Source organism: Ursus americanus, chromosome 4 (genome assembly GCF_024610735.1).
Source record: "Ursus americanus isolate L20-20 chromosome 4, mUrsAme1.1.p, whole genome shotgun sequence".
NCBI classification, from domain to species: domain Eukaryota; kingdom Metazoa; phylum Chordata; class Mammalia; order Carnivora; family Ursidae; genus Ursus; species Ursus americanus.
This window is the reverse complement of record NC_142130.1, coordinates 33398580-33414096: the sequence shown is the minus strand read 5'-3', so window position 1 is coordinate 33414096 and position 15517 is coordinate 33398580. Positions and strand designations below refer to the sequence as shown.

General features: G+C 41.2%; 1 protein-coding gene across 2 annotated transcripts in view; it reads left to right on the top strand.

Moving 5' to 3' along the window:
* UMPS (uridine monophosphate synthetase) overlaps positions 1–15517 on the top strand; it is a 28753-nt gene that overhangs the window by 9337 nt on the left and 3899 nt on the right. The window contains exons 3-6 of one of the 2 annotated variants that reach the window (XR_006782437.2): positions 1001–1672; positions 3066–3241; positions 4678–4792; positions 13422–13713. Coding sequence is in view for 1 of the 2 variants with exons in the window: in XM_045812613.2 (XP_045668569.2) it covers positions 1001–1672; positions 3066–3241; positions 4678–4792 (963 nt within the window). In the remaining variant the exon portion in view is untranslated. The remainder of the gene's footprint in view (positions 1–1000; positions 1673–3065; positions 3242–4677; positions 4793–13421; positions 13714–15517) is intronic. The other variant, XM_045812613.2, reaches the window with a different exon arrangement.

The following is a 15517-nucleotide window of genomic DNA, read 5'->3' as shown; positions in this document are numbered from 1 at the left end:
GTGAGTTAAGTGACAAGGTATTTAGGGGGTTTGTTATACTTCTTTGTCTAGTTTTGTTTGAAATTCTCCATTTAAAACAAAATATTTTTGCTGCTCGATGGCACAGTGTTTGTGTGAATCCCTGCCCATAAGGAAACTATTGTTTCTGTTTATTGTGTTTTTAAAAATATTTTAGAATAAGATCAGTAATTGTTAAATATGTACATAAGTATCATAGTCTTGTGTTCAGTTTGCCATTTCAGGGGGAGGAAAGAAGGGGGAGGGCGGGGACGGTACCGTGGTAAAGCTCAAACAGTGGGCACATTGCTCACCAATTCTCAGGTTTCAGCGGAGGACAGATTTGATCATGGAAACTAGCAAACGAGTCTCTAGAAAATGAGTCTATAAAGTCTGCAGCCTTAGTTACTTACGTTTTGTAGATTATCTGCAAGTAGTCTGTGGTGGGGTTGGAGTGGGGAAGTACATTTACTCACATTGCATTATATAATTCATAAAGTTGTGGTGATGGATTTAAATGGTTGCTGAATATTTTTTCTCCTGAATTTATTTCCTCAAAAGGCTAGTTTGGCTGATCTTGAGTAATGAACTTGTTTGTTGATGGAAAAAGGAATGATTTCATGGATGGTATTGGGTTATTGTTTCATAACTTACTTGATCTAGGTTAACTTGCTTTAAGAAACTCCATATTTGAAATTTTGATCATGAACACATTAAGTGGTGTTTTTTTACACTGCAATCTGCTAGTTGTGCTGTAAATATTTTATATATGTAACTTTGACAGTTTTCAGATAGGGAAACACTGAACAGAATGGTTATCATGGCTCATTGAAGACTTATCAGGAATAAAGATAAAGTAGCTCTAAAGTAGGTTATCAGAAAATAAGATTTAGATCATCTACCTCTTCATAAATACATGCCAAATTTATAATGCCAGGTGCATCGTGAGTTGGCCGAAATATATACTTCTAAATTGAAATCAGCATAATGTTTTCTTTTCTAGGCACTAAGCGTCTTGTAGAAGGAGCTGTTAATCCAGGAGAAACCTGTTTGATCATTGAAGATGTCGTTACCAGCGGATCTAGTGTTTTGGAAACTGTTGCGGTTCTTCAGAAGGAAGGCTTGAAAGTCACTGATGCCATAGTGCTGCTGGACAGGGAGCAAGGAGGCAAAGACAAGTTGCAGGCGCATGGGATCCAGCTTCACTCCGTGTGTACATTGTCCAAAATGCTGGAGATTCTGGAGCAACAGAACAAAATTGATGCTGAGATGGTTGAGAGAGTGAAGAGATTTATTCAGGAGAATGTTTTTGTGGCAGCTAATCATAATGATTCACTTCTTCCTGTAAACAGAGCTGCCAGGGAACTCAGCTTTGGTGCACGCGCACAGCTGCCCAGGATCCACCCAATTGCCTCAAAGCTTCTCAGGCTTATGCAGAAGAAAGAGACCAATCTTTGTCTGTCTGCTGATACTTCAGAGTCCAGAGAGCTGTTGCAGCTAGCAGATGCTTTAGGACCCCACATCTGCATACTCAAGACTCATGTAGATATTTTGAATGATTTTACTCTGGATGTGATGAAGGAGTTAACAGCTCTGGCAAAACGCCATGAGTTCTTAATATTTGAAGACCGGAAATTTGCAGATATAGGAAACACAGTAAAAAAACAGTATGAAGGTAAGCATTATTTAGGAATCTGCAAAAATAGAAATTTAGCTTAAACTGCCTAAAGAACAAAAGGAAATGTATTGACTCCCATCACTGGAAGTCCAGCCATAGAAGAGTCTGTCAAGCACGGTTGGGTCTAGGAGCTCAAGTGCAAGTCTTTTGACTTGCCTTCTTGCCATCTCTCAGCTCTGCTTTCTTCTGTCTTTCTCAGGCACACTTCTCATGCCTACCCCAAACTAGTCGCTCAGGCCTGGGTTGTAGAAGCCTTTATTAGCTTGGTAATATACGCCCTGCTTCTGGTGATGTGAGGTTAACTGTAAATTTTTTTTAACTGAGCTGTGGTCAGAGGTAGTTTCCTCAAAGAAAAAGGGTGTGCTGACGCCAGAAGAAAGGGTGCAGGTGCTAAGCAGACAAAAATGACAGGTGTTGACCTTGGCAGAACACAGTGAGTTCTGAATATTTGAAAAATGAAAATTGCAGATATAGGAAACAATGAAATAGAAGTGTGAAGTTGTAACATTTATTTTTGGCAAAAAAAAAAAAAAAAGACCTATTGGTATACTTTGTTGTTAAATAGGAACTCAAAATAGAACATACATTGGTTTTTTAAAAATCTATTTAATTTTCTACCCATTCTATGGAAGTTTTTGTCATATTGTATAGGACAGCTTTTTTTTGCTTAAGTAACAGGATAAAATATTTATTGGAAGATTAATGCTTAAAGGCATCTTAGAGATAGCAGTTTTTCTTAAAGTAATACATGCTTATGCTTAAGCTATTTCTTAGATTTGTCTGTGACTTTCTTCCTGTGCTTAAGATGCTCTACTGTCGTCACATTTGCTTACTTCAGTTTATCGACTGATGTAAGTTACACAAACTCTCTACAGGTTTGCATAGTTTTTTCAGAAATAGATTAAAAGTATTGCTGTCAGCTTTTAAACTGAATACAGTTGCCTGTTGAATTTCAAGAGACCTAAGGAACAAGTAGAACCTTTGAGAGATGGTAAAGTTGCTGAGAGATTCCTGCCGAATGACCATTGGTCATCTTCAGAGTGCTGGTATCTTTGGCCTCAAATGCCCATCTTCACTGGAGCCCCATTTCTATTTGCATGTTTTATTGGTGGTCAGAAGCTTCAGCCTGCAAGGAAAACCAGTCTTATCAGTGTTGCTGACAAGTAAGTACAGAAATCGTGCGACTTTTTGCTCATTGCGCTCTTTCCGCTAGCCACCAGGTGAACAGTTTCTCGAAGATGGACCTGTAGGTCCCCTGGTAAGCACTGCAGTTCTCAGAGCGCCTCACTGTTTCATTAGCGTGTTACCGTGAGATTACTTCAGACTGTAGTTGGGCAAAAAGTTAGTGGTTTTTGTTTGAAAACGGACTGCCTTCTTTTCAACTTCTTAGGTGGTGTCTTTAAAATAGCTTCCTGGGCAGATCTGGTCAATGCCCACGTGGTGCCAGGCTCGGGGGTCGTGCAGGGCCTGAGCGAAGTCGGCCTACCTTTGCAGCGGGGGTGCCTGCTCATTGCGGAGATGAGCTCGGCTGGCTCCTTGGCTACAGGCGGCTACACTGAAGCAGCGGTAAGTGGCGGAGGGCTGGGTGACAGAAGGCCACGACTGTTGTGCTGGAAGTTACAGGGAAAGGAAACATCATAAATTTGAGATGTATGGAACCCCTTGCCCCCAAAAAACAGCTATTAGGGTGGCAGTAATGCTAGGTGGCTAGTTTCCATATAACAACATTTTATATCTATCTTGTAGTGGGCACTTAAGAGATATAAACATTGAGATACAGGTATTTAGTCAAATATCTCCTGTCCTTACCTGGTCTTTAGATTTTTTTTTTCCGCATTTTGCCATGTGTTGAAATTGAAGGACTTCTTCCCAGACGTGCAGTTCCTCAGAATCTCCCAAGTCCCACGGAGATGCACATTCTCATCACAGCAGCCCAGACGTAGTTTTATCTTCTTCAGTCTTTGCTGTTGATTGGTACTGTATGGGAAAGCGCTAGGGTTCTGACAGTGTTTTCTCCAGTAACCCCCCATTATTAAAAGTTCTTCTAATGCCTTATATGTTAGTACCCAACCCCCACCCCTACACACCAGAATAAAATGAGATGGATAATTACCTAGTTAAACAGTTCCTTTACAGATATTTTAAAGACCATTACTTTTAAGAGTAATAGGAATTTTAATAGAATGTTAATTTTTACATGGGAATTTATTTTTTTATACTCAAATACTGTCTGTGGAGCTGTGAAGAAATCACATGGCCCTGGGGCCAGGTTTTAACCCTACCCCTAAATTGACCATAAATGTGATTTCCCAGATCTCCTAGCAGAGAGTCCACGAGTCAGTGCTAATATTTGGCATTCTGGGAGTCTGGGTCTGGCTCAAGGACAAGACATGGCTTGTTGGTAGGTGGTAATACTTGGTGACACAAATAGAACAGTAGGAGCCTCGTGGAAGAGCCAAATTAGAAAGACCTTCTAGAGAAACTTTTATAAATCTGAGGGAATTGTATAGAAATGGTGATCAGTTATTGGCAGGTGTTAAAGGAATGCGGTGAAAGGTGAGATTTCTTTAGCTCTTGACAATGTAGCTGTTTTTATATGGTGGGTGTCTGGATATGGGGTCGTACCCTGTGTAGGTAGGCAGGCAACATATCTTCAGTTTGGTTTCCTACCGTTATTAATGTATTCTAGAGTATTCTCCACATGTCCTGTTTAGAAGTAGGTGGGTTCCCAGGCATTCACATTTAGCATCTCAGTTTTAGAGGCACGTAGTATAGGATTCTTCCGTGTTTTTAAGGTATGATTAATTAAGGGTCTTAGTGGATCGAGTATGTAGATTCATACCTAAGATTACCTGATTTAGACAGGAGTTTCATGTCAAACGAGATGACGTTTATAAAGTAGCTAGAAGTTTTTATTAATACAGTTGATTTTTTACTTGTAGAACTGTTATTCTGTGTAATTAACTACTTACTTGTAATCCGTCCTCTTACATTCGATTCAGGTTAGAATGGCAGAGGAGCATTCTGAATTTGTGCTTGGTTTTATTTCTGGCTCCCGAGTAAGCATGAAACCAGAATTTCTTCACTTGACTCCAGGAGTTCAGTTTGAAGCAGGAGGTAAATCTATTTATTGGTGATGGTTTTTCTAAAATGCTTCTCTACCCACAGTAAAATTTTGTGTTATTACAAAGTTGCTAAAGAGAAAAACTAGCTTGCAGTCTAATTTTGGGTGAAAACTTAAAAAGCTACTTTTTGTTGAAATATGCCTAGAAACTGATTATTTTAGTCTTTCCCAACTAATATTCCGAACATGCTGCCATAAAAGGTATTCTGTGATCAGGGAAAAGTGCTCTAGGCTAAACCAAATCCAGCGTTTGTTTCTTGGTTAGAGGGCTCTGCAGAAGCCTTGATGTGCCCATGTATATTGTGACTGTCGAGCGTGGGGTCATATGGTTCTTTCATGTCTCTCAGACTTACTACTTCTCTGGTGACAATGTTTAGAGTGGCTAAAAAACAGGACAAATACAGTCTGTGGTAAAGGGAGTAGACTGGGTTATAAAAATAAGCATTTTTATATGTCCTACGGGACTCAGTAAAGTGGCTTTGGTTTTGAATGGGGACGAAATCATGACCTAGAAACATTTTTCCTGAGTTGCTTGTCACAGTTATGGGAGTTCATTCTGTCCCATTTTCCATCTCTTTCTAACAAGTTGGAAATTGGAACTTTGAACAGTGGGGTTCTCAGCAAAACGATTTAAAATGAAAACAAGTTTGTCACCCCTCAGTGGAATTTGTCATGTGTTCAGAAGTTACCTGTAAAAATATTGAGAAAAGTTTTTATACTGGTCATTCTTCTATAAGTCATACCCATCCTCCACTGCACCACTCACTCCCCAGTCTAGCTTTCCTCTCCAGAGAGAATCACATCGTTGGTGAGTTATGTGTCCCTCCAGACCTTTGGCTTTGCATATACTCACAAACACACATAAAGTGGGAGAATGTTTTGTATGCGTGAGGCTATATTGCATTTCCACATCTAGAGGAGTTAACCTGTTAACCACTTCATAGTGTTTCCTAGTTACAATTGGGCTGTAATATGTTTAACCATTTCCCCTCTTGATACGTTTGAACTGTTTTACAAGCACTGAACATCCTTGTTTGTAGTTTTGCACATGTAGAGTATTTCTGGAATATTCTTCTAGGCTAAAAACTCACTGGGGAGGAGAGCTCTTTCTGAAGAATGCATATCCTTCAGTACCGTGCCCCTGAGCTTCATAAATGGCCTGTAAATGTTCATACAAACTTCGGAGGAGTGAACAATATGCTGCATGAGACCAGTTGACAGGGTTAGTGTTTCTGACTCGGACAATAATACCGAGAACATAAGGATTGAAGGTATGAGTTTGGTAAACCTCGGTTTTCTTTTTAAGCCCTGAAATACTAGAACTAGCAGATTCCCATTAGCTCCTGGGTGGCTTAGTCGGTTAAGCATCTGACTCTTGATTTCCACTTGGGCTTTGATCTTGAGGTCATGGGATCAAGCCCCGTGTCGTGCTCAGCTCGAGTCTGTTGGGATTTTCTCTCTCTCTAAAAAAAAAAATTTTTTTAAATTTGAGGGAGCAAGTGTGTGGGCAGAGGGAGAGGGACAAGCAGACTTCATGCCGAGCACAGAGCCTGACACAGGACTCGATCCCACGATCCCAAGATCATGACCTGAGCTGAAATCAAGAGTAGACCATTTAACTGAGTTAGGCGGGTGCCCCAATAAATAAAAGCTTTTAAAAATTAATCAGGAAGAAAACTAATAGGATAATGAAAATTCAGATAAGTTAATGGATGGTGGCTGAACCCCCAGGTTAAAGAGTATTGGGGGTTTCCTATGCCATTTCCCAAATTTCACATTATAGATTTTTATGCCACAGAGCAGGCTACAGCAGAATGACTCACCCCTCTCAGGCTTTGTAACAGCTGCCTTAGTGCTCAACAGCTTTTGACATTTTAATTTGCCCTCAATGTTTTGAGTCACATTTGGATCCCTGGCCCTGCCATTTAGTAACCATGTATCTTTGGACAGGTCACTTCTTTTGGTGTCATTTTCAAGTATAAAATGGGGATAATAGTGTTGACCTCGTAGGGTTGTTAGAGGCTTAATGAGGTATATTACACTTCACATGATGTCTTGACACAGAGTAAGCACTCTGCTTCTCAACTGTTAGTGTTCATTATAAGCCCTCATAATTCTTTGTCTAGATAGGATCTAGGTTTTAGGAATATTTGAAAGATAAGCCATTTCACAGAAGGATTCAAGAGCAATAGAATTTTAAAGGGGAAATGTGGGGCTCTGGTTCAATCTGGTGATGCAGGAAGATCCTGAACTCACCTCCTCCCGAGTCTGCAACTATGTGTGGAATAGTTTCTCTGGAAAACCTGAAGTCTGGCTGAGCAAGGACTATACATTTGGCAAATGAGAAGAAAACCACAGCAGAGTGGGTAAGAGAGGCTGGAACACAGTCTCACCATTAAGCCGACTTAGGGGGAGGCTCCAAGTTTTGACTTCCCTTCTAAGGAGTGAAGGGATTGAACTGCCCCTCAGGTACTCCCAACTTTTGAAAATTCAACTGGACTTGTATCCATAAGACTAGTGACCTGAGACATGGCTCTAAAAGGGCTCACACACTTGGACTCACCCACCCTAGTAGAGGTAGCTGACAGTGCTCAGACTTTGAGTAAAAAGGCTCATTTGTTAATAATAAAGTGCTGGCCTGATGGGGCAGGCACCTAATTTCACACATCTAAGAGCCTACTGCAGATTCTTCAGGGATGGAGACTGGTGGGCGCCATCTTCGTGCTCTCCCCCTGCCACAGCACAGTACGAGCCTCTCCAAAAGGGAGTTTTTACACATAGTTGGTGTCCCGATTTTTGCAGCTGCTGCCCAGGGGACATCCTTTAGTCACTTGGCTTTGGAGGCCAGAGGAGCTTATGTTCTGGGTCCCTTGGAACAATTAACAATCGGTCAGATCTTGGCAGGCTACTGCAACCAGTCTTTCTGTGAAAGAGGCGTATTTGCTTGCTTTGGAGCTTCAGACCGAGGGGCAGGCTTCAGGCTTGGCACGTACCTGGGACCTGCAGATCTCTTTTCAGGGAACAGAGCTGGTAGACACCATCTTTACACTCTTCCTCTGCCTCGTTACAGCTTGCCAGTAACTCCCAGAGAAGAGGGTAGATGCTCATTTGGGGCCCTGAGTTTTGCTACTGCCACCGGGGAGACAGACACCTCCAGATAACCTGGCTCTGGTGGCCAGTGGGGCTTATGCTTGTGGTCTCACAGAACTATATATATATTTGGTTTTAAAAGCTGTTGCCTGAGGGCCTGGCTTCCAATCAGCCTGAATCTAGGTGCTAAGATCCTTCTTTGGGCACTGACAAGTCTTGGCATACTTCCAGCTGCTGGGAGCAATTAAAAATACAACAGACTGGGGCGCCTGGGTGGCTTAGTCGTTAAGCGTCTGCCTTTGGCTCAGGGCGTGATCCTGGCGTTCTAGGATCGAGCCCAGCGTGATCCTGGCGTTGTAGGATTGAGCCCCACATCAGGCTCTTCCGCTAGGAGCCTGCTTCTTCCTCTCCCACTCCCTCTGCTTGTGTTCCCTCTCTCGCTGGCTGTCTCTCTGTCGAAGGAATAAATAAAATCTTTTAGAAAAAAATACAGTAGACTGCTTGAACAATCACAAAGGTTTGTGAGACAGCTGAGAGGGCAGGTTTGAACGACAAAGTTTATCTCCTATGCAAGGCCATTTTTTCAAGACTGGGAGAGGTGGTTATTTAATCTCATGCATAGAAACCGAGTCAACAAGCAAAATGAAGAAACAAAGGGTTTTATGTTCCAGCTGTAAGAATAAGACACACCAGAAGTCCCAGAGCTGAGGAATACAACAACTAAACTGAAAAATACATGGGCAGAGTTCAGGAGCAGACTCGATGAAAGACAAGGAACCGTGAACTTGATAAGGTTGGAGAACTCACCCAGTTGGAACAGCAAAATGAAAAAAGTGAAGGTAGCTAATGGGACCTATGGGACATTAAGTTGACTGACATTCACAATATAGGGGTCCCAGACTGAGGAGAGAGAAAGGGAAAGAAAAATTATTGGAAGAAGAAGTAATGACTGAAAACTTCCCTAACCTGGGGAAGGAAACAGACACCCAGATCCAGGCAGCCCGCAAAGTTCCAAATAAGATGAATCCAGAGACTCCACAGCAAGACGCAAAGTGTCGGCTGTACTGTGTGTTAGCTGGCTGGAGTGTAAACACTTGGAGCGGAAAAAAAGGTAAAATGTCAAAAGTTAAAGACAAGGAGAGACTCTAAAAAGCAGCAAGAGCAAAACCACTGCCTTGTGTGTGTACAGACTCTCAGCTCTTTCAGCAGGAACCGCAGGCCGGAAGGGAGTGGTGAGGTACAGTCCGTGTGCTCAAAGAAAAATCTTCCAACAAAGAATTGAAAGATAGTTTTCCACAACAGCAAAAGCTAAAGGAGGAGTTCATCATCACTAAACCAGCCTTCCAAGAAATATTAAAGGGACTTCTTTAGGCTGAAACAAAAGGATGCTAATTAGTAACAAGAAAACATACAAAAGAATAAATCTCACTGTAAAGGTAAATATATATAGTAAAGGTAGTAGATTAGTCCCAAGTTAAAAGACAAAAGTAATAAAAATAATTATAACTACAATAATTAAAGGATTTGTAAGATAAGTATAAAGTGTGATATCGAAAATGTAAAAGATGGAAAGGGAGAAAAAATGTAGAGCTTTAGAATGTTGTCAAACAATTTGTTATGAACTTAAAATAGACGTAAGTTGTTAAACGTAAGCCTTAGGGTAACAACAATGCAAAATCCTTGAGTAGGTGCACGAGGTAAAGGAACCCAAGCTTCCCACTGAAGAAGGTCACACTCACAAAGGAAGAGAGCAAGAGAAGAACAGAGAGCAACCGTAAAACAATTCAACAGAATGGCAGTAAGTACATACCTAACAGTAATTACTTTAAATGGACTAAATTTTCCAATCAAAAGAGTGGCTGAATGGATTTTAAAAACCAGACCTATTCATGTCTTGTCTATAAGAGACTCAGTTCAGATGTAAGCAAAGTATAAGAACTCACTTCATACATAGACTAAAAGTGAAGAGATGGGAAAGATATTCCATGCAAACGAAAACCAGAAGAAATAGACTTTTATCAGCCCAAATAGACTTTCATCAAAGACTGTAATAAGAGATAGACAAGGGCATCATTACATAATGATGGAGTCAGTCCAGCAAGAGGATGTAACTCTTTTGGCACCCAGCACAGGAGCACCTAAATGTATAAAGCAAATATCAACAGTCCTAAAGGGAGAAATACACAGTAATACAACAGTAGGGGATTTTAATACCTCACTCACATCAATAAATCATCCAAACAGAAAACCAGTAAATGAACATCAGCCTTAACACATTAGACCAGATGGACTTAACAGATATGTACAGAACATTCCATCCAAAAGCAATAGAATATCCTTTTTTTTTAAATTTTAGATTTATCTATTTGAGAGAGAGAAAGAGAGATAGCAGGAGTTGGGGGGGGGGGAGAGAAGCAGACTCCCGGCTGAGCAGGGAGGCCGACGCGGGGCTCTATCCCAGTTCCCAAGCCGAAGGCAGATGCTTAACCATCTGAGCCACCCAGGCACTCCTAGAATATTCTTTCTTCTTAAGTGCGCATAGAACATTCTTCAGGGTAGATAGTATGTTAGGCCCCAAAATAAATCTGATACTAAAACCAGACAAGAATGCCACAAGAACAGAAAATTATAAGCCAGTATATTCTTGATGAACATAGATGCAAAAATCCTCAACCAAATAGCAAACTGAATTCAATGGTATCTTAAAAGGATCATGTACCAGGGCACTAGGTGGCCCAGTTGTGGTTGGGCATCCAACTCTTGGTTTCAGCTCAGGTTGTGATCTCCTGATTCTTGGATTGAGCCCTCCGCACTCAGCAGGAAGTCTGCTTGAGGATTCTCTCCCTCTGCCCCACAGGTGCATGCTCTCTTTCTCTCTAAAATAAGTAAAATCTTTTTTTATTTTATTTATTTGACAGTGCTCAAGCAGGGGGAGCAGCAAGCAAAGGGAGAAGCAGACTCCCTGCTGAGCAGGGAGCCCCATGCGGGGCTCGATCCCAGGACCCCGGGATCATGATCTGAGCCGAAGACAGACGCTTAACTGACTGAGTCACCCAGGCGTCCCTAAATATAAGCTTTTTTAAAAAAAAGGATTTGACACCATGATCAGCTGGGATTAAATCCAGGGATGCCAGGATAGTTCAGCTTCCGCAGATCAGTGTGATACACTGCATTAACAAAATGAAGAATAAAAATCATACGATCATCTCAACACATGCAGAAAGAGCATTTGACAAAATTCAGTATCCATTTATGATGAAAACAAAGTGGATGTAGAGAGAACATACCTCAACATAATAAAGGCCATGTATGAAAAGCCCACAGTTAACATCGTACTCAGCAGTGAAAAATAAAAGCTTTCCCTCTAAGATCAGGAATAAGACCAGGATGCCCACTCTCATCACTTTTATTTCATAGTACTAGAAGTCCTAGCCACAGAAGTTAGTCAAGAAAAAGAAACAAGGGGCGCCTGGGTGGCTCAGTCGTTAAGCGTCTGCCTTTGCTCCCTGCTCTGCTGGAAGCCTGCTTCTTCCTCTCCCACTCCCCCTGCTGGTGTTCCCTCTTTCTCTGGCTCTCTCTCTCTGTCAAATAAATAAAATCTTTTTTAAAAAATTAATAAAAAAAGAAAAAGAAACAGAAGTCATCCAAATTGGAAATGAAGACGTGAAACTGTCACTATTTGCAGATTACATATTATATAGAAAACCCTAAAGACTCCACCAAAAAACCGTTAGAACCAATGAATTCAGTCAAGTTGTAGGATATAAAAATCTGTTGCATTTCTATACACTTAATATCATACTATCAGAAATTTAGACAATCACATTAAAATGGCATTAAAAAGAATAAATTACATAGGCATAAATTTAACCAAAGAGGTGAAAGACCTGTATACTGAAAACTGGGAGACATTGATGAAAGAATTGAAGATGACACAAATAAATGGGAACATACTCATGCTCACGGACTGAAAGACTTAATATTGTTAAAAATGTCCATACTATTCAAAATCAATAGATTTGATGCATTCCTATAACAATTCCAATGGGATTTTTCACTGAAACAGAACAATCTTAATATCTGTATGGAATCAAAAAAGTCCCCAGATATATCTGGCCAAAGCAATCTTAAGAAAACAAAATTAGAGGCATCACACTCCCTGACTTCAAACTATAATTACAGAGCTATAGTAATCAAACAATATTGGTATAAAAACAGACTCATAGATCAGAAATAAACCCATGCATATATGGTCAATTAATTTACAACAAAGGAGCTAAAATATACAGTGGGGAAAGGACATTCTCTTCAATAAAATGGTCTTGGACCTGGACAGTCACATGCAAAAGAAAAACTGTGTCACTGTCTTACACCAAACACAGAATTTAATAAAACAGATTAAAGATTTGAAGTAAGGCTTGAGACCATAAAACTCCTAGAAGAAAACAGGTGGTAAGCTCCTTGACATCAGGTTTGGCAGTGATTTTTTTGAATGGGATCAAAACTGAAAGCAACAAAAGCAAAAACAAGTAAGTGGAATTATATCAGACTAGAGAGTCTGCACAGCAAAGGAGACCATCAACAAAACTAAGTTAAAAGGTACCTACTCAATGGGAGGAAATATTGGCTAATCATGTATTCGATAAGGGGTTAATATGCCAGGTATATACTAAACTCGTATACCTTAGTAGCCAGAAAAAAAGAAATAACAATCCAATTAAAAAATAGGCAGAAGATCCGAAAAGACATTTTGCAAAGTAGACATACAGATGGCCAACAGGCACATAAAGATGCTTAACATCACTAATCATCAGGGGATGCAGATCAAAGCCATAACGAGATAGCACCTCACACCTGTCAGATTGGCTATTATCAGACAAGAAGTGTTGGCAAGGCTGTGGAGAAAAGGGACCCCTTGTGCTCTGTTCCTGGGAATGTAAATTGGTACAGCTAACGTGGAAAACAGTGTGGCGGTTCCTCAAAAAATTAAAATTGTATGACCAGTAATTTCACTTCTGAGTATTAATCCAAGGAAAACAAAAACACTAACTCATAATGATACATCCACCCCCATATTCACTGCAGGAGTATTCATAATAGCCAAGATATGGAAACAATGTCAGTGTCCATCAGTGGATGTATGCAATAGAAAGTACTTACACATGGTGGAATATTATGACATAAAAATAATGAAATCTTGCCATTTGCAACAACATAGATGGATGGACCTTAAAAACATTATGCAAAGTGAAATAAGTCGGAGAATGACAAATACCATATGATCTCACTTGTATGTGGAATCTAAAAACAAGTTCATAGTTCTAGAGAACAGATGAGTGGTTGCCAGAGGCTGGGGGTGGGGAGTGGGCAAAATGAGTGAAGGGTGTCAAAAAGTGCATACTTCGTTACAAAATAAGAGGGATGTAATGTACAGCGTGGTGACTAATTAATAATACTGTATTGCATTTTGGAAAATTTTGCTAAGAGGGTCTTAAAAGTTCTCATCACAAGGATTTTTTGTGATTACTCAAGGTGGTAATCGTCAACTAGACTTCCTGTGATGAGTTGGCAGCGTATACAAATATGAGATCATGTTGTCCCCCTGAAACTGATGGTACATGTCCTCAGTAAAATACTACGCGTCATAGCATTGGAAGTCCAACCGAGAGCAGTCAGGCAAGAAGAATAAAAAGAACCCAAATCAGAAAGGAAAAGGTAAAGCGCGGTAGTTGTAGAAGACGCAGTACTAAACCCAGGAACGCCTCAGGGGTGCCGCAGCTTCAGTAGCAGACCGCGCGGCACCCACCGCAGTAAAGCAGGTCAGGTAAGCTGTGGCTGCGCGTGCGTATAAAAGTTGTGCTTCGGCTGTAGAGTAGTAAGTGTTCAGTAGCTTTATACCTAAAATAACAACGTACGTACCTGGATTAAACAATTTACTTCATTGCTAAAAAATGCTAACCTTCATCTGAGCTTTCAGCAAGTTGTAATCTTTTTGCTGGTGGAAGTTCTTGCCTCGGTTTTGATGGCTGCTGACTGATCATGAGTGGTGATTGCTGAAGTTGGGGCAGCTGTGGCAGTTTTTAAAAATAAGACAGTGAAGTGTGTTATCATCGACGGACTCTTTCATGAACAGTTTCTCTATAGCATGCAGTGTTGTTTAATAGCTTTTTTTTTTTTTTTTAAGTAGGCTCCACGTCCAGTGTGGAGCCCAATACAGGGCTTGAACTCACGACCCTGAGATCAAGACCTGAGCTGAGATTAAGAGTAGGGCGTTCAGCCGACTGAGCCACCCAGGCGTCCCTGTTTGATAGCATTTTTAACTGCAGTAGAACGTCTTTCAAAATTGGAGTCAGTCCCCTCAAACCCTGCCACTGCTTTATCAAGTTTAGGTAACATTCTGAATCCCTTGTCGTCCTTCCAACAGTCTTAACAGCATCTTGCCCAGGAGTAGGTTCCTCTCTCAAGAACCGTGTTCTTGGTTCTCTGCTCATCCGTAACAAGCAGCTCCCCAGCCGTTCAGGTTTATCCGAGATGGCAGCAGTTCAGTCACATCTTCACGCTCCATTTCTAATTCTCGTTCTCTTGCTCTTGCCCCCACGTCTGCAGTTACTTTTTCCACTCAGGTCTTGAACCCCTCAAAGTCATCTATGAGGGCTGGAAGCAACTTCCAAGCTCTTGCTGTTAATGCTGATATTTTGAACAAATGTTGTTAACGGCAGCCTGAATGGTGAATCCCCTCCATTTATTTTGCCCAGTTCCGTCAGAGGAATCACGGTCTATGGCAGCTATAACTTTATGAGATTGATTGATTTATTTGAGAGCGAGAGTGCACGTGCATACCCGAGAGAAATGAGTGGGGGGAACAACAGAGGGAGCGAATCTTCAGGCAGGCTCCCTGCTGAGCACAGAGCCTGATGCGGGGCCCGATCTCAGGACCCATTAGCCCATGACCCGAGCTGACAGCAAGAGTCGGGTGCTTAACTGACTGAGCCACCCAGGCGCTCCAGGAGATGTATTTCTTAGATAATAAGACCTGAAATGTGAAATTACTCCTTGATCTATGGGCTACAGAATGGATGTTTTATTAGCAAACGTGACAACATTCGTCTCATTGTACATGTGCAGCAAAACTCGTGGGTAAGCAAGTACACTGTCAGGGAGCAGTAATATTTGGAATCTTTCTGAGCAGTAGGTCTCCTCAGCGGACTTCAAATACTCAGTGAGCCATGTTGTAAACAGATGTGCTGTCAGCCAGGCTTTGCTGTTCCGTCTGTAGAGCAGAGGCAGAGTGGATTTAGCATCATTCTTAAGGACCCTAGGATTTTCAGAATGGTAAACAAGCACTGGCTTCACCTTAAAGTCACAGATGCATCAGCACCCAACAAAAGAGGGTCAGTCTGTCCTTTGAAACTTTGAAGCCATTGACTTCTCTCTAGCTATGAAAGTCCTAGCTGGCATGTTCTTTCAACAGAAGGCTGTTCAATCTACACTAAAAATCTGTTTAGTGTAGCCACTTCCATTACTTATCTGAGCTAGGTCTTCTGGATATATATAGAGAGAGAGCAAGCTTGGGGGAGGGGCAGGGGGAGAGAGAGAGAAAGAGAACCTCTAACAGACTCCTCAGTGAG